The sequence below is a fragment of the Myxocyprinus asiaticus genome, chromosome 37, assembly GCF_019703515.2.
Source record: "Myxocyprinus asiaticus isolate MX2 ecotype Aquarium Trade chromosome 37, UBuf_Myxa_2, whole genome shotgun sequence".
Classification (NCBI taxonomy): Eukaryota; Metazoa; Chordata; class Actinopteri; order Cypriniformes; family Catostomidae; genus Myxocyprinus; species Myxocyprinus asiaticus.
The window spans coordinates 18,789,106-18,812,874 of record NC_059380.1 but is presented as its reverse complement, the minus strand read 5'-3'; the positions used below and the strand labels follow the sequence as shown (position 1 = coordinate 18,812,874).

General features: G+C 37.5%; 1 protein-coding gene across 1 annotated transcript in view; it reads left to right on the top strand.

Moving 5' to 3' along the window:
- timeless (timeless circadian clock) overlaps positions 1-23,503 on the top strand; it is a 62,579-nt gene extending 39,076 nt beyond the window's left edge. Inside the window, exons 24-31 of the mRNA XM_051676438.1 lie at positions 3,820-3,968; positions 7,175-7,388; positions 7,466-7,534; positions 16,481-16,599; positions 16,754-16,973; positions 21,652-21,694; positions 21,781-21,857; positions 22,958-23,503. Of these exons, the coding sequence (XP_051532398.1) occupies positions 3,820-3,968; positions 7,175-7,388; positions 7,466-7,534; positions 16,481-16,599; positions 16,754-16,973; positions 21,652-21,694; positions 21,781-21,857; positions 22,958-23,109 (1,043 nt within the window). The 3' untranslated portion in view covers positions 23,110-23,503. The remainder of the gene's footprint in view (positions 1-3,819; positions 3,969-7,174; positions 7,389-7,465; positions 7,535-16,480; positions 16,600-16,753; positions 16,974-21,651; positions 21,695-21,780; positions 21,858-22,957) is intronic.
- Positions 23,504-23,769: the final 266 nt, after the last annotated feature.

Below are 23,769 nucleotides of genomic sequence, written 5' to 3'. Positions count from 1 at the left end.
TGTTTTTAGATAAAATGGGTTTTCACTTGAACGGCCCATGTCGCAAGGGTGCTGTGTGAACAGTTGCTCTTGTGCAGTCTCATCAGTTTCACTAAATAATACATTTAGATTTCAGTTTTTTTCTCAATCAGGCCAGGAACACACTGAACAAGGAAATCAGAGTGGCTAAAAGAAGATACTCTGAGAAGCTGAAAAACAAGTTTTCAGCTATCGACCCTGCATCAGTGTGGAGTGGCATGAAACAAATCACAAATTACAGGACTCCTACCCCCAACCCTGTGGTGGACCAACAACTGGCTGACGAACTGAATGTGTTCTACTGCAGATTTGAAAGGCCCAATCTCACACCCACTCTGTCCTTCACCTCACACAAACACCAACACCTCCTGCAACCCCCCTCCTCCCCCCTCCTGCTACTCTACCTGCACTTAAGATCTGTGAAGATGATGTGAGCCGGGTCTTTTGGAAACAAAAGACGAGGAAAGCTTCAGGCCCAGATGGCGTCTCACCAGCGTGTCTTCGATCCTGTGCTAACCAGCTGGCCCCCATCTTCACACAGATCTTCAATAGATCACTGGAGCAGTGAGAATTCCCATGCTGCTTCAAACGCTCAATCATTATTCCTGTCCGAAAGAAACCAAAAATCACAGGAATTAATGACTACAGACCTGTTGCCTTGACGTCTGTGGTCATGAAATCGTTTGAGAGACTGTTGTTGGCCCACCTGAAGAACATCACTGGACCCTTTCTAGATCCCCTTCAGTTTGCTTATCGAGCAAACAGGTCTGTGGATGATGCAGTCAAAATGGGATTGCATCATATCCTGCAACATCTGGACAGACCAGGGACATATGCAAGGATCCTTTTTGTGGACTTCAGTTCGGCTTTCAACACCATCATCCCAGCTATACTTCAGAATAAATTACACAAACTCTCTGTTCCCATGTCTATCTGTCAGTGGATTACCAGCTTTCTGACGGACAGGCAGCAGCTTGTGGGACGGGAAACTCACTTCCAGCATCTGTACAATCAGCACTGGTGCCCCTCAGGGATGTGTGCTCTCCCCACTACTCTTCTCCCTTTACACCAATGACTGCATCGCCAAGGACCCCTCTGTCAAGCTCCTGAAGTTTGCAGACGACACCACGTCTGCATACAGAGGGGAGGTTGACAGAGGGGTCCTTGGCGATGCAGTCAAAGCAACCTTGAGCTGAACACACTCAAAACGGTGGAGATGATTGTGGACTTTAGGAGGAACACCCCAACACTGACCCCCCTCACCATTCTAAACAGCACTGTGGCAGCAGTGGAGTCATTCAGGTTCCTGGGCACTACCATCTCACAGGATCTGCAGTGGGAGACGCACACTGACTCCATTGTGAAAAAGGCCCAGCAGAGGTTGTACTTCCTTCGCCAGTTGAGGAAGTTCAACCTGCCACAGTTGCTGCTGATACAGTTCAACTGAGCAGTCATTGAGTCTGTCCTCTGCACTTCAATAACTGTCTGGTTTGGTTCAGCTACGAAATCAGACATCAGAAGACTACAAAGGACAGTTCGGACTGCTGAGAGGATTATTGGTTGTCCCCTGCCCCCCCTTCAAGAACTAGACACTTCAAGAGTGAGGAAAAAGCCTGGAAAAATCACTCTGGACCCCACTCACCCTGCCCATTACCTTTTTGAACTGTTGCCTTCTGGTCGACTCTTCAGAGCTCTGAGAACCAGAACCGTCAGGCACAGGAACAGTTTTTTCCCTCAAGTTATCCATCTCATGAACAGTTAAATTGCCCCATTGAGCAATAACTATGTGCAATACACAGTTTAGTCTTTTTTTATATTTATCCAACACATCCAACCTCTTCTGCTATTTCATTCCTCTGGGAAAAAAAACAAAAAACATTTGCACTATACATAACAGATTTGTATTTGCACTGTACATAATAGATAACAGATTGTATTAGATTGCACTACGTATGTGTGTGTATGTATGTATGTGTATAAATTTTTTATTTTTTATTATCTATGTCTTGCTGCTGTTTTTGTATTGTACACTGGAAGCTCCTGTCACCAAGACAAATTCCTTGTATAAGCATACTTGGCAATAAAGCTGATTCTGATATGCTTTCAGAACAATCATGAGTCTCATGGAATAATTTATTAGACTTCTGAATTAGAGCCCAACCGATATGGGATTTTTGAGATCAATACCGATTTTAGAGAGAAAATTCCCCGATTACTGATATGGTGGCTGATATAGTTAATTTTTGAGCTGGAATGAAAACAGACCTTTTCTATGTGGAGTGTGCGCCGATTTTGCACAGATATGACTATGCAAAGGTACTCAGAAATCTGCTTTCTTAAATATTTTTATCAAAGAATATTTGACATTTATTATTATTATACATTGTCAACAAATTCTAGAAATGAAAACTGATAAAATAAAGAATAAATAAAAATAAAACAAATGGCTAAATAAACATCAGTACTGTAAGTTTAGTATCAGTCAAATGCTGACCATTAAAATAAAGAATAAATAAAAATAAAATAGCTAAATAAACATCAGTACTGTTTAGTATCAGTCAAATGCTGACCATTAAAATAAAGAATAAATAAAAATAAAATAATTAGCTAAATAAACATCAGTATTACTGTTTAGTATCAGTCAAATGCTGACCATTAAAATAAAGAATAAATAAAAACAAAATAAATAGCTAAATAAACATCAGTATTACTGTTTAGTATCAGTCAAATGCTGACTATATTAATACTGCTGAGTCAAGATAAACAGATAAGCAGCAGTGTTACTCCGTATTCTGCTATACATGTTCAGGGGAAACCAGACTTCTAAATATTATATTTTATAAATGCAACGACTGGAATTGTTCTGTTGAAGGGGGTGTTAAACTGTGAATCCTGAACAAAACAGTTTGTTGAATACATGTTTACTCATTAGCTTCCACTCAGCTGACAACAATGAAAGTAGCTGCATGATTAGCTAGTTAGCTATAAGCTCGTTGTCACAGAGAGTAAAAGACGGACATTGTTTATTTTGCTTTCCAGCATTGTGTCTCACCAACAAGGTAACAACATAGCATGAAATCAACACTCATCAGACACAATCCACCACCGACGTCTGTTGAGCTGCAAAAAGATGCTCTGATGTTTACCTTTCAATCTGCTACATTACTTACTGCACTGACAAACTATAGCTGGCTAAAAGCAAACAGACATGAGTGACATGGTTGTCAGGGACAAGGTTAATGTTATTTTAGTTATATTGGAAAGGGAAAATGATGGGGTCATTGTTTAAGTTTCCAGTATGTATTTCACAAACTAGTTAACTTACCAAGACACTGCTCAACTCCGCCCTGTCTGCAGAGCCACCGTCAGCTCTGTAAACAGTGGAGTTGGATCGTGCCCTGCTGGACAAACTACGCTATGACACCAATTCTGAAGCATTGTTTTCTGCATTATATGTTCTGAAAAAAAGTTTTTATATCAGCGCATATCGGTAAAATATATACGCCGATACTGATATATTGGTGAAAGGCTAATTTCGACCGATAATATCGGTCGGACACTATTCTGAATAATACTTTTGCATGCTTTTGAAGCTTGAAGAGGTGGTCACCATAAACTGCCATTGTATGACATCATTGAGCATAACATTTTTTCAAATGTTCTTCCTTTGGGTTGAGAAAAACAAAATAATATGCCGTTATAATTAAACAGTGGTGAGGAAACAATGACTGAATTTTCATTTTTGGGTGAACTACAATTGAAAGAAATTCTTAATTTTTGGATTCTGTGTTCTTTCTGTAGATGTGTTGGGGAATATTCTGAAGCGGACCACAGCCAAACGATCAAGAGCTCGTATAATACACAAGATCCTCAGTATGGGTCTGGTTTCTGACTGCAAGGACCTTTACAAGAAGAGACGGCGTAGCGCTCCTGGCAAGAGTGCAGGAATGGTGTGTCTATCAACTTATAAATTCTATGATTGAGCAGTAAATTTATAAATGTGCCTTTTAGTGTGAGCGACACGAGTTTGAATCAGCTTTTTTCCCCGATTCCACTATTCTTTCCATCCCCATTTCACGTCAGCGAAGACAGACACTTTATTTTAATAAATATCAACAGAAAATAGGTTGAAATAAAGTGTCTAAGGGGAGTGTGGTAAAAGTAAATGTGGTGGGGCTGAACGGGCAGTATAGCGAAGGGATGGGCTGTGCTGACCACTTCACTGTGGTGGCCACTGCTTGGCAATCTCAGGAGCAGGGAGCATGATGGCCTGGTGTCCTGGCCTATTGGCTGCTCTTCAAGCTGAAAATGACTAAAAAGTGCAGTGTGGGGGGTTGTGACACCCCATTTCCAAAAGTTTGTAGGAGATTTAGACTTTCGATTGGATCTGTGGATCAGGACAAATTTGGAATTTTACACAAATTAACAAATTACATTTACATTTGTACTTAAGTGCATTGGCGGTCCTAAAATTTCAATTCTAAAAAGAAGATGCAGTGACTTTTATGCAGGGGCTCAAGTGAATCTGTGAATTGTGTATTGGTCCCCCGTGGGGACCCGGGGTAAGATAGGTCCTCAGCACCCCCTGCAACAAATGGGGGACTTGTTTGCCAGAAGTTGCAACCCGCGACTGTGGAGGAAGAGGTTCTGGTACTTGAAGAATGTGGTTTGCTGCAGCTACCTCAAGTCCAACACAGTGCTTTGGCTCTGACTTCACACAGACGGGAGGTTGGAAGGGCCAAATCAAGACATGCCCTGGAGGGGCTTGGCTTAGGGTCAGTTAAGTAAACGGAAGCTGTTGTTCTCTTTGCGCAAGTATATCACCTTGGTGCTTATCTGGAGGATATCTGTGTCTCTGTGCATCCCCTTGTTGGACTCCGAGGTGGGTGGGGAGCAGGAGTGATGAAGCTAAGTAATATAAATGTGGCTAGCAAAAAAACTAAAAACTAAACAAAGGGTGCTAGTGCAAAATTTGGATGATATTCAGATACTGGCTGCGTGTTCTCCCAAGAAATTGAAAACTGGCTGAGGTTCAAGCTTTTAGAATCTTTACTACCTGACATGCCGCTCACAAAGCTGTCTCCTTTTGCAATTTGGAAAGACATTTCAGGTATAGCAGGCACAGTGAAAGATGTGAAAAAGCTAAGGATTGGACAGATACTGGTGGAGTGTTCCAAGAAAATTCATGCTGACAATTTGATGCATGCTGATATGTGGGCCAATGTTCCAATTGGAGATGAAAAACATGAATTAGCTTCTACAAGACTCAGCCAATCATTCAGCTTCATCAAAAGACTGTCCAGTCTGGATTAAATAAATAAATCCAAAGAGTGAAATGTACTGAGAGGGTGAGCTACACAGAAGCACGTAACGTGGTTGAAGAATCCCCATTCTTTAATTTGATTAAATCCTATGTGTCTGTGGTAAAAGCAACCATGAACACTGTTGATTGTCAGACAGATTTCATCTGGGTGAATGGTGATAAACCACAACAAATTCATAACAAAAGCTCAATTCCAACTAAAAAGAGGACTCAAAGCACCCAATGCCAAATGATGTCAGGTCAAACCCAAGCTACAGAAGTTCAAAGTTCATCAGCTGAACATAATCAGTCCTCAAGAGGGAAAAAGACACAACATAGCACAAGAACACAATTATCAAAAACGAATAAAAAATAAGAGATCTCAAAAGGCTGAATATGCAATGGACATCAAAATGACAGAGAACATGATCTCACGCAGCTGTAGTTCATCTCCTAAATGTAAAAGCAAAGAGCATTTACTCGTCTTACCTACTTGATAATAAGTAATCATATTATTCAGTGGAACTGTCAAGTGATTAAAACAAATTTGATAGAATTGCAGCTTTTGCCAGCTGTTTTTAATCCCCTTGCATTTTGTCTTCAAGAGACTCGGTTCCAAACAGCCTGTTAACTTTGAAAAACTAAGCAATGTTTAAGGTATTTGGCCAAAATATGCAACGCCACTCTGGTGGCCTCATATCTCGATCCTGAAGATATTGCTGACTTTTTTTGTATTTATTTTTTTTTATGACAAATTGCTTATGTTCCTCATTTGTAAGTCACTTTGGCTCAAATTGTTTGCTAAATGATTAAATGTGGTTATCCAACATAAAAAACTCATCTGTTACGTTGGCCCTGGCCACAACTCTAGCTTTGAATGCACAATAACAACAAAATAAGTATGCTTATGAGTGGTGTTTCAATTGAACCACGCTATATCATTAGCCCACAACTCCCGACTTGTTGGTTCAATTGTAACATGGAATATCGTCACCATTAGTTTGCTGCATTGTTGTTGTTTTATTCAGAAGAGATAAATCAAATTATGATTGTTTTCGTATTTTTGTTTTTTAGGAAGTTGGCACCAATTCCCATTAAGCAAAAAGTTTCAATTGAAATTGACATTCTAGCATTTTTTTTATACTATGCCAGTGTTAAATTCATGAGCCATAACTTAAGTCCTACTATGCATTATTTGTTTATAATAGTAACAAATCTCACTTTCTTCACACCTAACAAAGGTGCAAAAAAAGTATCCCTTAGAATTAGATGATCTTGTATTTGGCTGGTCAGATATCAGGTGGCTTGCCAGTGTATTAGACATATTCTAATACATAAAAAAGAGTAAGCCAGACCAAGGACGATCGTGTAGCATAGCTCTTCTGAATCTTAACCCAAGGGGAGAGTCTGTGTGACAGACCTTTATACCTGTAACAGTTGTGCTAACTAAACATACAGGATATCTCACAGGACCCCCTGAGAGGAACACAGCAGGTGGCATCCACATGATGCTCCTGAGAAGAACTCAGCAAATGGGGTCTCACAGACACCTCCTGAGGGTAACCCAACCAATAGATAATTCTCGATGAATCTGTCACATCTAAACAAACACAGCTGCAATGGATTTGAATCTGAGGCACATTTGCAATGTAAATTCATCTGACTTTTACAATTAAAAATACACACAATCCTTCATTACTTAGGAGTCTCACATGTGACTCGAATTTACGGGTGGCAAGGTTTTTGTTTTTGTTTTTTTTGGTCTGGAATCTACCTAACACCAACATGTTAACTTGTTCAGCAGATAATAAAATGCAACATATAATGAGTTCTCTGTTCTTTTTTTTATGTTAGACAGAGGATGAGTTCTTTGCTCTGACTAGAAAGTCACAGGATGGTGACATGGAAAGAGATGAGGAAGAGGACAATGAGTCTGATGAGGATGATGATGATGACAGTGAGGAGCACGCTGGCTTATCTAGAGAAGAACAGAAGAGCAAAGGTGGAGCTGGTGACCCAGAGAGAAACCACAACCTGAGGATCATGGCTCAGTCTCTACGAGAACAGGGTATGAGATCAGGCATGATTTTTAGGTTGTTTCTGATTAAAGACTGAGATGACCATTAATGAACTGTGTCTCTACAGGTCTATCTGGACCTGTTCTGTGGCTGCAGAACTCACTCAATAGAACAGCTGATGACCGTGAGGAGGACGGTGAGCACATCCATTTCAAACATCAGGAATTAAAGTGTCACTATTAATATTGCTCATACTTAGTGTAAGAGGTTTAAATTCAGATGTTCAATTCACTAACCCTAACTTTTAAATTCGTCCCGCACCATTTGTGCTAATGACATAAATGATACCTCATATTATGCAGTTTGTTGAGGAGAGGTGTGCTGATACTTTTTTAAAGTGATCGGACTTTTCACTTGGCAGATGATAAAACAGGTGAGAAAATGTAGTGGTGCACCAATCAGGAAATTTGAGTGCGATACCGATCGATCACTGTTTTTTTTTAAAGTGCCTCTTGCCATACCTCTACATGTTACATTCTGCAGTTATATGTTTATGCCCCACACTGTAAAATTATATTCCATTGACATTAATTGTGAATTGATAACATTCATTTGAATTAAACTGTTAAGAATGGTTCTTTTGTCACAATCGAAAATCATTGTGACATACTGGCATCCAGTAAACACCATGAGAGCATCACACACAGCAGAGATGCATTCAAAAATAAGATTTATCCTTTACAAGCTCCAAAACTGCTCTAGGGAAAATCATTATTATCTATGATTTGTTGGAACATACAGTAAATCACTAATTATTAAACTACTGCGTAAAGTATCCCTAAACAAATTCCATAGACTTTTTGACTCTTGACTTGGGCCAGTATGCAATTAACCAGAACTCCCTAGCAATGCAGTAAAATAACTCAGGACACTTTAGCGACTGCATAGCAATAAGAGCTGTCAAGATTACTTGATTTGAGTGGAAGCACTACTTTATATTTGAAAAACAATGTAGTTGACTGTTGACACTGAAAAAAAATTACCTGAAATAACAAAGCAGTAATTCAGCAATGCAACCACACTTGAAAGATGACACCCAGGTTTCACAGACCCCCCGGATGCAACGCGCTGTTAGTTTACTAGGTAGACTGCTTGTGATAACTAGGGCAGGGTATCACCAACAACGTAACGATACAATATTTGTCTCGATACAGAGGCCATAAGTGTCCCCATAAAAGTTTATTTTTAACCTAATTTCTCCTGAGCATAATTTAGTATAACAGTTGTTTATAGTAAACTGTATAACAGTTTCGGCAAAAATAATTTTGCACCATTCAAAACACAAAAAGTTCCATAAAGATAAGAAAAGCAAAATAAATAATTCTGTTACCATAAAGCAAATTACTTTATTTGGCCCTTTCTTCATTCTGCTTTTAAATTGTTTTGTGCTAGTTTTAAATATTCTGGCTCAAAATCAAACTGTTTTTAAAGTAAATGCAACATGTAAGTCAAAGCCTATTGTATTAAACAACTTGAGTCTTAACACAACTAATATCTACACCATGTTCTTGGATTCAAAAAAAGAGTTGTAAAATAATCATAACATGAAACTGTAATAAGTTAATTTAATAGAACTCATATAGCCCACATTTTAGACCATGTTCTTAAATACACAGGAAGTGTCATAGATTATATGCAGTGCAAAATATGCTGTGCTAAAATGAAAAGACGTATTATCCTGCAATTGCATTTTCCTAATATAGTTAGTCTAACTCATCCTCACATGTTATATCTACGGTGCTTCCACTGCAGATCTTTGGCATTTTCTGCACCTTTGTTAGAGCAGGGTACAAAACTAACTTTTTTTGACCCTATTTTATCAGCCTCTTTGATTTTTACAGCCACCTTTATCTGATTCATATATACAGAATATATGGTTTTCCCAATCCATGTACAAAAAAATGCAAACTGCTGGGTTTAAAGTGATTTAAACCTCCTGAGATAGGCAGAGATAATTTGCTGCGCTCTCATAAAGAACAAAACTATTTGCTGGCCACTGACAAAGGAGAAAGAAAACTCTTCATATACACATTCTGTGAGGTGTTCGCACTGCGTTCATGTGCAGCAGAGCAGCATTGAACATCTTAACAAACAGCGAATCAGACACGCGCACCAGCCATTGTTCTTTCATCTGTTCTTCAAAAAAATAAGCAGATGTGTTCTTCAAGCATGGGTCTTTGTGACTAATTAACGGCATCTCTTGTCAAATATCACTCTTGCCCTGTTCAGACTTTGTATTAACATCCATCTCAGGAGATCCAGGCACAAGTGGACAGCACTAAATACAAGTGTGAATGAGGTCGGCTGGAAGATGAGCTAAATTATCTGCCACTGTTCAAAAAGTACTCGCCTTTTGGTTAATTCCATACCCTGGTTGAAACTAAAAGTAGAGCATGTCACTGGCAGTACTTTAGTTTTACAGTTTTTGAATACCGTGTGAGTCATGTCTTACTCCCAACTGCCGGACGTAGTTTTGCTGGTAGTAGCTAGAGTCTCATCTAATTTAAATGTGGTGGTCTGCTCAGGTAATTGAAACAGCCAACTTGCTTTGTGTGATAGTCGTGAAAGGCTACAGAAAGTCAATGTGCTGAAAAATATCAAGTGTATGTGTGTGTGTGTGTATGTATGTATGTATGTATGTATGTGTGTATATATATATATATATACATACACACAGTTGTGCTCAACTTTGCATACCCTGGCAGAAATTGTGAAATTTTGGCAATGATTTTGAAATTATGACTGATCGTGCAAAAAAAAACTGTCTTTTATTTAAGGATAGTGATCATATGAAGCCATTTATTATCTCACAGTTGTTTGGCTCCTTTTTAAATCATAATGATAACTAGGGATGTGCGAGACTAGTCGACTAGTCGGCAAAACGGTTCTGATGCTGCTAGTCGACACTGGAATTACTAGTCGGTTAATATTTCCCCCCATTAAACTGATAATAATTTTTACACATTAACGTTTGGCTTTATATTTTTACAGAGGCTGCACTTAAATTACTGTCATATTAATGTTACATATTTTAAATAGAATTAATAATACAAATATTATTTTAAAAAAAGAGGATTTCTGGAGCAGATACAGAGTTTAATTTCACCTCAGTCTGCGCGTGCTTTATGTCCTCTCGCTAGACAAGCAAACTCAGTATAGTAGTTATGAAATCACTTTGGTGGTGTGGGAATCGGCTTTCCAAATGTTTGAAAGTCCCTATGGATGTTTTCACATTTGAGTCTTTTTTAAATCTGTGCATGCTTATATGTTATTTTTCCACTGAGTGGGCTTTTTCAAGCACAGGATAGACGCCTCAGGTGAGTCAAGTCCCGTCTTTCACCAGACCATGTCGACGGGTTAATTTTACTCATCAAAAAATTTATGCTTTTAAGTAGCCTAGAAAATAACTGTTTTAGACTAGGTATGCAATTTTTTAATCTGCTGATTAAGAAGGCTATTTTCAATGAGGTGCCGTCTGCTTAACGTGTTAAAATCTTTGATTCTGTGTGCACGTCATGTTTAGATTACATTAAGTTTATTGCAGGCTACATCACGGGCCTATTTTTTCTGTCCTATAGCTACTTTTGTTTTTTTTTTTTTTTTTTTTACATCTGTTTTTGGTTAACGTTCTTTACCGAACAGCTGTCATATTAGATCAGTGGCTAATGCACGACTGCACGTCGTGAAATACGCGCAACTTTTCAGCGCATTTTTTTTTCTCTCTCATAGATTTGGCTTAGTCTACCTGTTAATTATTTTCAACAACGTCCTGACTGTTTTAATATGTTAAGTAACTTTTACTTGGTGATTTCCGTTTAGAACAGGCTTTTAGGGGTGTTCCATTAATCATTCTTATTAATTAATTCATTCATTCAATTGTTTTCAATAAATATGTCTATTAAATATTCGCTAATGTTGATTCAGTGAATGCATGTCATGTTCTATATTTAACATACAATAATCATAATTCAAGGCGAGGACGTCACAGATAAATGCCCCTTTTCAGTAGAATTTAGCATTGGATTTGGAATAGATTAAGTATTTTAAATGGGTCGCATACAATTTTTTTTTTTTTTTTTTTTTTTTACTGTTTTCTGAAGGTTGGTTTCTCTTTAGATTAGTCGACTAGTCGGTTACAAAACTTCAGTTTAAACGACAGTCAAATTAGTCGTAGCGCACATCCCTAATGATAACAGAAATCACCCAAATTGCCCTGATCAAAAGTTTACATACCCTTGAATGTTTGGCCTTGTTACAGACACACAAGGTGACACACACAGGTTTAAATGGCAATTAAAGGTTAATTTCCCACACCTGTGGCTTTTTAAATTGCAATTAGTGTGTGTATAAGTAGTCAATGAGTTTGTTAGCTCTCACATGGATGCACTGAGCAGGCTAGATACTGAGCCATGGGGAACAGAAAAGAACTGTCAAAAGACCTGCGTAACAAGGTAATGGAACTTTATAAAGATGGAAAAGGATATAAAAAGATATCCAAAGCCTTGAAAATGCCAGTCAGTACTGTTCAATCACTTATTAAGAAGTGGAAAATTCAGGGATCTTTTGATACCAAGACAAGGTCAGGTAGACCAAGAAAGATTTCAGCCACAACTGCCAGAAGAATTGTTCGGAATACAAAGAAAAACCCACAGGTAACCTCAGGAGAAATACAGGCTGCTCTGGAAAAAGACGGTGTGGTTGTTTCAAGGAGCACAATACTTGTTGACCCCTCTCCAAACATAGCGCTTATGGTTGTGACCATAAAGCTCTATTTTGGTCTCGTCACTCTAAATTACAGCGTGCCAGAAGCTGTGAGGCATGTCAAGGTGTTGTCGAGCATATTGTAACCGGGCTTTTTTGTGGCATTGGCTTCTTTCTGGCAACTCGACCATGCAGCTCATTTTTGTTCAAGTATCGTCGTATTGTGCTCCTTGAAACAACCACACCGTCTTTTCCAGAGCAGCCTGTATTTCTCCTGAGGTTACCTGTGGGTTTTTCTTTGTATCCCAAACAAGTCTTCTGGCAGTTGTGGCTGAAATCTTTTTGGTCTGCCTGACCTTGGCTTGGTATCAAGAGATCCCTGAATTTTCCACTTCTTAATAAGTGATTGAACAGTACTGACTGGCATTTTCAAGGCTTTGGATATCTTTTTATATCCTTTTCCATCTTTATAAAGTTCCATTACCTTGTTACGCAGGTCTTTTGACAGTTCTTTTCTGCTCCCCATGGCTCAGTATCTAGCCTGCTCAGTGCATCCATGTGAGAGCTAACAAACTCATTAACTATTTATACACAGACACTAATTGCAATTTAAAAAATTAACATTTAATTGCCATTTAAACCTTTGTATGTCTGTAACAAGGCCAAACATTCAAGGGTATGTAAACTTTTGATCAGGGCCATTTGGGTGATTTCTGTTATCATTATGATTTAAAAAGGAGCCAAACAACTATGTGATGATAAATGGCTTCATATGATCACTATCCTTAAATAAAATAGTTTTTTTGCATGATCAGTCATATTTTCAAAATCAATGCCAAAATTTCACAATTTCTGCCAGGGTATGCAAACTTTTGAGCACAACTGTACATACACAGTACTGTGCAAAAGTTAGGCACTTAAGATGTTTCACAAAAACATTTGTCATAAGATGATTATTTATATCTTCAGCTTTAGTGTGTCCATAGGAAAAATAAATTTTAGACTCCCAAACATTACTTTTGTGAATAGAAAAGATTAAAATAGAAGAACAGGGCGCTCTGCAAGAGATGGCATTACCCCCACAGCACCCCACTGAACATCGAGTCAGTCTGGGATTACATGAAGAGACAGAAGCAATTGAGACAGCCTAAATAGATTGAAGAACTGTGGTGAATTCTCCAAGAAGCTTGGTACATCCTATCTGCCAACAACCAAGAAAAACTGTGTCAAGGTGTACCTAGGAGAATTGGGGCTGTTTTAAAGGCAAAGGTGGCCACATCAAATATTGATTTAGCTTTTTTATGTTTACTGGACTTTGTATGATGTTAATTGATAAATGAAAACTATTTATGACATTATTTTTGAAGACATCCTCACTATGCAACATTTTTCACAAGTGCCTAAAACATTTGCACAGTACTGTGTATGTGTGTATATATATAAAATCAATTCACAAGGCAAAGCATTAAGTAATGTGTTGCTGTAGTGCTTTCAATATAGCACAGGGAGAATAGAATTTACAAATCACTTTTTTGTCTTTATTGGCATTTTGCATACTGTCCCAACTTTTTTGGAATTGGGGTTGTAGTTCATATTCTGCAAATTTTGGTTTGGGTTTTGTTCTGTGCAAATAATTACCATTTGGATATAAATACAATCCTCCATGTAAATAACTTTTCTTGCAAATTCTTTTAACCGATTAACCACCATTATTAACCGATAATACCCGTTCATAAAAAGATGTGACAAATGTTTAAACATGTTTTGTCAACAATTCTTTACTGGTTGAGACAAGCAGGCTTACATGATAGATGTAAATATAGAAAAAGTAGTCATAAAATTAACAATTGATAAAAAATAGTAAAGTTTGGCATAAATGGCAATATGAGGCAATAACAACATTAGCCAATTTAACAGTGGCATAATAAAATCTGCCTACTCTCAAATTATCCCACTGGGCTATCCTAGTTATTCTTGTTCAGGAAGATCAACATATCGACATGAGCAGGGGTCAGTCTCGTACACATCCTGTTAACGGTAAGACCGGCAGCCGAAAATATGTGTTCCGAAGGCACGGAGGTCCCAGGAATGCACAAATAGCATCTTGCTAGAGTTGCAATATGTGGGAATCGTGCACGTTTGGTTTTCCACCACTGAAAGAGATTTGTGTGCATTTCTGGTGTAATGTTTTTGAAATAGCAGTCAGTCACATTCTCTGAATTATCAACCCAGTGTGTGTAGTTTTCTCCCAGAATATTAACGACGCCCTCACTAGTAACCGCAGGCGGGTTGATCTCTGCCACAGCTAAAATGTCTCCTAGATTCATTCTTGCAGCCCATCTTGTCCTAGTAAGAAAGCAAAGGTGTTTGTGGCGAGGGTCAAGCATGCTGGCTATCAGAGATGGTTGGGACACCAAGTAATCACAATGAACCTGTCAAAATGAAATTAGGCTGTAACTAATATACTTCAATCCATCAAATAAAGTGCATATTCTGGGTTTACATAACAGTTCAGAATTCAGACAGCCTACCTGCATGTGTTTCGCAAACGACTCCCGCACCTTGTTTTAAACTCTGCCACTTGTCTGTTGTCATCCTCTGCACTGACGAGGTTTCTCTGAAGAAGGCAGAATGTGATTGGATAGACATTTGAGATTGACACCTCCGTTTTAGTGGACATGACTGTTGTTGCACATTTCAGAGTATTGAGCATAAGCACGATTTCTTCCATAATTTGCCAAAACTCATCTGGGATCTCAAGAGTCATTGCATCTTGTTTTGTTACTTTTCGATCAGACAATACAGCTGTGACTTCCCACCATTGTTCCAAAAGTCTCTCAAAACATGTCACCTACTGAATTTCATCTAGTTTTGCATGATTGAATGAGGTGGTGCTTGGGCAGCTGCAATTGATCTTGTTTGGCCTCCAATGCCTTGCTTGCGGGATTGCTATTGTTAAAGTGCTGGACAAGCATACCAGCAGAGATGGCACTAGACACATTAGCAGACACAATAATTTTTGCATTATCATGGACACATTCAATCACTTTTACAGTCAGTCCTCAAGTCTCTACTGCATTGAATAGTTTATCTGAGAGATTGTCAGCAGTGTGTCTGCAAGACAAGCTCTGAGTAGAACCGCTGATTTTACCTGCCATTCTTCATCAATATAATAAGACTTAACCGTTATATAGCTCTCTGTAGTAAGAGTTGTCCAGTAATCTGTTTTTATAGCAACACTTACAGCAGTAGCCAGCCGTGCTGGTTACAAGTTCTTCAGATTTCTATTTTGAAATTTTGAAATGCTTCAGTGCGATTAGTGATTGTTCCCCTAGATGGAATTTGATCATTCGGTTCATTGTACTTAAGCAGTTCTTGGAAGCCATTGCCTTCCACCGCACTAATGGGCAACTTATCCTTAGTGATCGTTTTACACACATCACATCGTCTCCCTTGCAACATAGATGAAATGCGCGGTTGTACACACATCCTCGTAGAAGTGAACGCGTGCAGATGTATGTTGTTCAGATGGTACTGCTTTGTACTCGTGCTAATACAAAATTTCAGTGTTACACAACATAATTTGCATCGGACATTGTTGACTTCAGACAAAATGGTCCTACACGGCACTCTTTGAATGCTTCATGGTTCCCGATCTTTTAGACTGAGCAGAACACAGTGCACAATGGGTTTATGTGGTAAATAGTGCCCTCCGGTGTATTTAACTTGGCATATGTGACATTGTATTTTTTAACCGGTAGCATTAATCGATCAAATTGTTAATGTCGGTTAACTGATTAATCTGTTAACCACCCTTGTTCACACGCTGATTACTGTTTTATAATTTATGGTCTGTATCACAGGAAAAACTCAATGTGGGAACCCAGAAATAACGAACCACAGCTCTGTGATTTTGTCAGTGAAAGCATACAGAACTCGACGTGAGCCTGCCATTAAAGTCACAAATATGCGCTATAAAATGGATGGAGTAGCCAGTGATTGTCAGCTGGATTTGTTTTATATTACACATATCTGCTTTGGGTGCCTGTTGACTTTAGATATTATATGCAAGTTCGTATTGTTTTTATCATTCAAATGAAGAGTACAATCAAAATTTATGCTAATAAATGCATCTTGGCCAAACGTGACTACACGTTGAAAACATGATGCAAGCAGAGTTTACTCGATTAATCATCAAAATAATCATCAGATTACTTGATTACAAAAAGAATCCATAGTGACTGCCTTAATCACAATGCCCTGGCAACCACACAGAGTTTTGCACTGGAAAGCACAACTTACATTATCTTGTAGATCCCAAAAAATAATAATAAAACAGTTAATTAATTAATAATATAATTTAAAATATATCTTTCTCCAGGTGTTTCTCATCCTGTGGCACTGGTTCCTCTGACAGAGGAGAACGAGGAAGCTATGGAAAACAAGATGTTCCAAAAACTTCTATGCAAAGTTGGTGTCCGAGCACCAGCAGATGAGCAGGTTTGTTTGGGCCTCTTATTCTCAGCCACTTTTCTGATATTATCAATTTTCTTATCTATCAGAAGCTTTTATACTGAATTCAAAGTTAAGAGTTTGAAGATGCATGATCTGTAGTGTTGTCAAGTTGTGTTCTGATGCATCTTCTCTTCATCAGGAGTCTTTCTGGAGGATTCCGTCTGGTCTCAGTGTGTCTCAGCTGAGGACTCTAGCAGCGTCTCTAGACCTGGTCGAGCAGACAGCAGCTGAGTGTGATAAGGAGAACAGTGGAGCTGTAGAGATGCTGGAGGATGAAGATAATCAAGAGCTGAGAGCTCAAGCACTGAGAGCCCTGCTGCTCTCACGACACAGGAAACACACCCCTGCTAATGCAAACCGTGAGCACCACACAGTTTAGTTAAGGGGAATTTACACTAGTGGTCGACCAATAAATCTAAATTTAAAGTAGTTTTAAAAAATGTTGGCAACGGCCGAAAAATTTTCGCAAGCCATGGTGCCGAGAATCGCCTGCTTACATGTGTAGGAGCAATCTGAGATTTGTGAACGACTTATCTTGTTACCACAATTATATGCAACAAAGTCTTAAGCAGTAAATAATAATAATTGAGCATACAGCCATGAGCTCATGATGCTTACGCATTTCATTCTCCCACTATCAAGTCAAGTCATTTTTATTTGTGTAGCGCTTTTCACTACAGATGTATTTTCAAAGCAGCTGTAAAAGAAATTATGCTTTATCAGAAAAATAGCTTAGTCATAAATGATAAATATCTGATTGTAGATTGTGCTTTAATTAGTTAATAATATTTGTTTTTAGATCCCCAAGTGAGCAAGCCAGAGGCGACCGCGGCAAGGAACATTTCCATAAGATGTTGGTTAATTGAGAAAAACAACCCTGGGAGAATCAAGGCTCTCTTTCGGGGCCAGTACCCATCTGGCTAAACAGCATGAATTAACCGTTCCCTGTAAATTTGAAATGTCTTGTCTTAAGATAGCAATATAACTTCATATACCATCTGCAAATATGCATACGGTATACAGTATTTAGTTTGAAAAAATAATATATATATTATATTAATATTATATATATTATAAAAAATATAATATATTTTTATTTATTTATTTATTTTTCCAAAGATTTAATTCACAAACTTCACAAAACTTGTGCAAATCCAGCGATTTCTTCTTGTGAAGTATTCCTGTGGTGTGTGTATTATATTATCCTCAATCAAAACTGTTCTTCTGACTCACGGTCAGTCTGTGACAATCAAAGAATCACGACCGTGTAAACTGGAAGCAGTCAGGAGATCGCTGCTCTCACTAAATCTGCACAAGGGAGCAACTTTAAATTCAAAGCGCTTCAAGTGCTCTAAATGCAAGTGGCCGCAATTAATGTCACATTGACTGTACGCACTTACCCGTGGTTACTAGATTACTGTGTACTGTTTTAATATTTCTTTGTTAGAAATTGTAATTAATTTTGTATTAATAGGTTTTAACAATTTCTTTGTGTGATCAAATTACTGAAATGTAATGACAGAGAAACCAGGAGAAGCTGCTATGTACCATCTAAAACTTTTTTTATTATTAATGTATGAATGTATTTATTTATTTTTAGAAAGAGGCATTTTAGGCCACGTCCACACTAATACGTTTTCGTTTGATAATGCATCTTTTTCTCTGCGATTTTGGCCTTCCGTCCTCACTGAGACGCCGTTTTTGTCCATGAAAACTGAGCTTTTTGAAAACGCTCTCCCAAGTGGATAAATTTGAAAAGGCGTCTTCACGTTGTAGTGTGGACTGGGAATACGGATATATCTGAAAACTATGACGTATTTGTTGTCATGTGACCCAGTCATGTGATCTATTCAACCAACACAAGATGGCGGCCCTTGTTATAGCGGCGCTGTTGTGCCTGATATTCACTTTGATAGTGTTATTAAATATAAATATTACTTTGTACAACATTCACATTGTATTCCTTTAAAGGTGACGGGAAGTTTAATCGCCATTGATGTCCAGCAACGGAACACGAGGACAATTGCGTTTTAGACCGTATATGCAATGGTGATTTTTCGCATGCGTTATAAGAGGATTTAAGCATTTTCATACGTTTCTTTTGGAAAACGCTTGAAAATGGCAGTGTGGATGGAGAGCGTTTCGAAAACAAAAACGCAGTTTTCAAATATATCCAGATTAATGTGGATATAGCCTAAACACTGAACGCACCTGATATGCACCGACATATCTTGCCTGCGACAAGCCCAGAGGAGGAAAAAACAGTGCGCACACACGTACGGCAAAGTAATTTAGAATCAAATAATGAACCACATCTTAGGCATTTTACTGCCTAGCATTAGTCATCATGAAAGACATACTTGCAGTGCTGCATATATGTATCAGGGTTGTGCAAATTTCAGAAGGAACTCCCTTTCCATTTGCGAGTTTGAATTTCAATTGAATTGGCCACGCCCCACGGGAAGTTGAAGTGGAATGATAGGAATTGGAATTCACTGAATTGATATTCAAAGAAATTCAACAGTTACACTACACAATTTCATTAGTCCAAGACACCTTTTGTGACAAATAATTTCATTATTATTTTTACCAAGAATGCCTATTTAGTCCCTAATTGGTAAAAAAAAAAAAAAAAAAAGATTTTAACTTGTAGAAAAAACATTTTGCATCTCATGCACATTTCTATGAACATGTATTTCATAGAGAGCAATGTGCTTGCTGTCTTAATCCAGTAATATCAAATTTTTACTCATCACATGAACACTTATGAGGGGGGAAAAAAAAACAAAGTATTTTAAAATGGCGCACACAGACCTCAACACTTGGTACATAAAATACGACAAGGTCAACAATCAGTAAATTGATAATTTTATTAGAGAAATAAACTCTTCCTGACATTGCAAAACAAATGACCCACCATGACAACAAAATCAACAACAGCAATGTAAAAACTATTCAAATTGGCAAACAATGCAACCATATTATTTATGCCCCAGTGCATGCTGGGAAGAGGCTAAGTGGGACTGAACCATATAAACATTTTGTTTAGGCCAATTTGAACTGAAATAAAGACATTAATCCAACTCGCTGTTGTGTTTGTTGGTTCGACTACGTATGTTGTAATAGAAAAGCTGCATTGAGATGCATTACTTGCGTTCCTGAAAGGTGCTAAGCCCAAAAACAAATAATCAAGTAAATCTTTCAATGTATCAGAACTTTTTTGTTTCTGGAAATACCCCGTTTATTATGCATGTGATAACATGTTTCATGTTACTCTGAAAAACATATGTATTGATAAAGGAATTTCATTCCAATTTAATTCTACTTAAATTCAAATTGCAATTCTACATCCTTTTTACTACCTCAATTCAAATTAGCCAATTTTGACCTGTGACAACAGGAATCCCGTAGGATTTCCGAAATTTGTCTCATAACGAAAATAGTACAAAGTGAACCGGGCTTTACATGTACAAAAACATGCTAGCGATTGGGATGGTTGTCAAATACACTGATTTGTATGGTTTTGTCACTGCTGGTGAATGCGCATTGTGGAACAACAACGGTTGACTGTCACGAACGAAGCTCCTGCTCATCTGGGTAGGGTTGCACCAGCTGTGCGTAAGGTCTCTCTTAATGTTCAAACTAAGGGCTTAGTAACTACTTGCAAGTTTGCAGACTAAGTCAGTGCTTAATTTAGTTACACCACCAGATCCTTACATAATTAGCATGTAGGTCTTAAGCTCTCCATAAAGTAATGTGTAGTCGCATTATATTAAGTGTTGAAAAGCTATGAATTTCAGTGTTCTGTTACGGTTGACGTTGAAACCTCTTTTGTCTCACGTAAATATAATTTATAATAAATTACATTTCCACCGAATTACAATCCGTAAAAAATAAAAAGCCTAGAGATTACACTTAAATATGTATGCTAAATAATAATATTCTAATAATAAAAACTCTCTCTAAAATTAGTAAGAATAAATTCATTTTAATACAATGGACAGGATTTATTTATTTTAAAACCTATTTATTTTTTATGTGTTGAAACTTTGCATGCAGTGACACTGGGCGACGCACACCGGGAAATGCACCGCTTAGATATGTTTCCTTCTGAAGAACTGCTAAGAAGTCATTTTTAACACAACGTTCTCTTGTAAATGTAAACAAGTGTAAATGTTGACATCGCATATATCTAAAGAATTGAAGTCTGTTGTGCAAAAAATTAGCTCATTGCCATTCAATCAGGTTTTTGGTTTTTATTCCAGCCTTTACTCCAGGTCGGAGGCTTCAGTAAATATTTAGTTTATACGTTAGGTTAGGTTTCACCCTAGTTTAATGGTGCAATGTTCAAAATATTTAGCAGTGTGTACATTTTACTTCGTGCCCATTTACTCTAAGTTGTAACTTACGCATGGCTGGTAATGACCAGCCCATGCTGTTATCTCTGCTCCGACAAAATAGTTTAAGTATTTATATATGACATTAAACACTTAAACATTTAAGTTCTAAACTTTAATGACGACGGTTTATAATGAAGATGGTAGTGTTGTGGTGCGGCCTTTTCACTTTGGGATGCAATTTTCAATAATTCAACGATCGCAGTTTACTTTTACTGCGGTTACCACATGCAGGGCCCTATAATTACCGGGATGCGGAAAGTACGGACGAAATCTCTGAATCCCGTCAAAAATGGCATTAGCTATAAAATTAGCTCAGTTTGACAGAGACACATTAGCTGGGTTTTCATCTAAATGTTTCACATTTTTAAGCACATTTCTAAAAATTCAACTAAAGGAAATACGAATCGGTGCACGTTTACATCCACTATGTCATGCGCATTATCTTGAGGTAGCAGTCTTGTCATGATGGAGCAGCTGAATGACCTTGCTTCGAGGAGAGTTTTATTAAGTGTCCAAATGTAAATACCCCCTTTGTTACTATTTTGCAGTTGCAATTGATCTTGTGGTTTACTGTAATAGCCATTGTGAGTTATTTATTTCTCATGAAAGTGATTGAATGATTGTGTCTTTTCATAAGGTTCTTCATCCTTTGAGGGCAGTTCTGATACTGTGGAGCAAAGGTTAGTGACGGCACTGATTGAACACTTTGGTGCTTTATTCATGTTTGTAAAGAGTTTCTTACACTGAATGTGATTTTGTTTGGTAGTGATCATATTGAGGGCAAGAGCTCTAAGAAGAGAAGCAGAGTATTGGACAGTGATGATGATGATGATGATCACAGAGGTAATGAACAACATCACAAAAGCTAATTGAGTTTCTCAAGACATTTTTTTTCTGTTGCAATGAATGTCTTCATACATTTTTTTAAGGTTTTTGTCTCCAGTAGTGTAACTACATTAAAAACATTTGGGTAAATTAGATTTATTTTATTCCTCATTAGTGTATGATTAATTGAAATACTATTCAAAGCTCTTTTCTGAAATGCACTTCAAGAGCAATAAAGAAACCTTAGGATCAGTTGTTATTTCAGTGTTGTTTTGATCTGTTAGAGAGGATGATTAGCAGGTTTAAGTGGGTCGCACACCGGATGCATCTGGCAGACGACATAGCTCATTCTAAAATTCAAAACAACTGTTTTCAATGAAGGTATGCACACCGCCACTGCTCAGTCTGCCGGTGACTCCCAGCTACGACTCCGGAGGCTGCTCAAATTTCTGCCATGCCATGAAGCGCAATTTGCATGTTTTCCATTAAATTCGACCCAAATCATTATCAAAGGACATAGATTATTGACTCTAGCATTGTTCATTCTTGAAGAGGAGAAAAACTTTGGTAACTTCAGTGTGAACCGTCTGACACCTGAACCATATCGACGTGCCCTGTGACTGATACCTGTGCGATGTCCTAGCCGCGACACAGTGTTGCGCTTCTCGTCATTCAAATGAGTGGTGCATTTTATTTATTTTCTTTCTGAATGCAACTTATTTCAAAACCATGGTCTGAATTTATATCAAACTGTAGATGAACAAGATGATGGTTCTTACAATTTCTAAATAAAATCTGTTTTGCTGTAGCATTGGAATCCACACCTTTAATTGGCCACATGAGGAATTCAGTTAATCTGTGAAGATGTGTGGTAATTAATAGTTGTTTTATCCAATCATTTAACCTGTTCATTGTTATTAAATGTATTTATTTTTTAAATCACCAAAAAGCTTAAACTCTACATGACCCAAACAAAATTACTCTTAACATAGTTTTGTAATGAATTTGTGCAAATACAAATGTAAGTAGAGATACACAAGGGTAAAGTACAAAAAATTCTTCAATCAGTATTTTAAGGTGTTATTTTTTTGACACTACACAATATGTTTTTTTCACAGATATTACAGATGGAAACTCTTCATCCAGGATTAACTCTGAAAGTGGTGTCCATTCAGACAGCAAGACTCATGCTGCTCCAGCCAAACGCAGATATAAAAGAGTGCTCAGTGATGAAGAGGATGAAGATAACTTGAAATTAAAGCTAAATTAATTTACAACAAGAAATTCATTTGAAGCTAAACAAACAGGATTTCTAAGAACTATTGGCTTGAAGAATTTTTCCTCAGACTCTTGGGTTATACTTTATAGAAGATGAGTTTTGATAGGTTTCCTTTTATTTTATTTTTTTTTTACTTTTAAATGTGGAAAAAGACCTCAAGCTACTGTTTGGCCATATTAAAAGTAAAAATTTTGAAATTATAAACAAATACAGTCTTTACTTCCAATGCAAAGTTAATTTGGTAACTTGGTCTAGGACATTTTGACACAAACATTCTGTTTTTGAAATTGTTTAAAATAATGACAATTGTTTTCATTTTCACTTATAAATGTTGTGTTTATCTGATATGGCAAATAAAAGTTGCAATGCACATGGTAATTTTTAATGTGCGCTGCCTCAGTTTTGTAGGCTCAAGTTTCATAGCTGTCACATGACTAAGGTTTTTACCCAAGATTACATTTTGTAATTGAGGTAACCATCTGCAGTCATTTAACATTAAAATGCAGTCAGGCAAGTTTCAGTTAGCAGTTTAAAAAAAGAATTCTCGTCGCATACAGTGTATTGTCTGTCTTTTCATTTTCAGGTCATTTTTATTTGAATAGTGCTTTCCATAACACACACAGTTTCAAAGCAGCTTTATAGAAAATAATG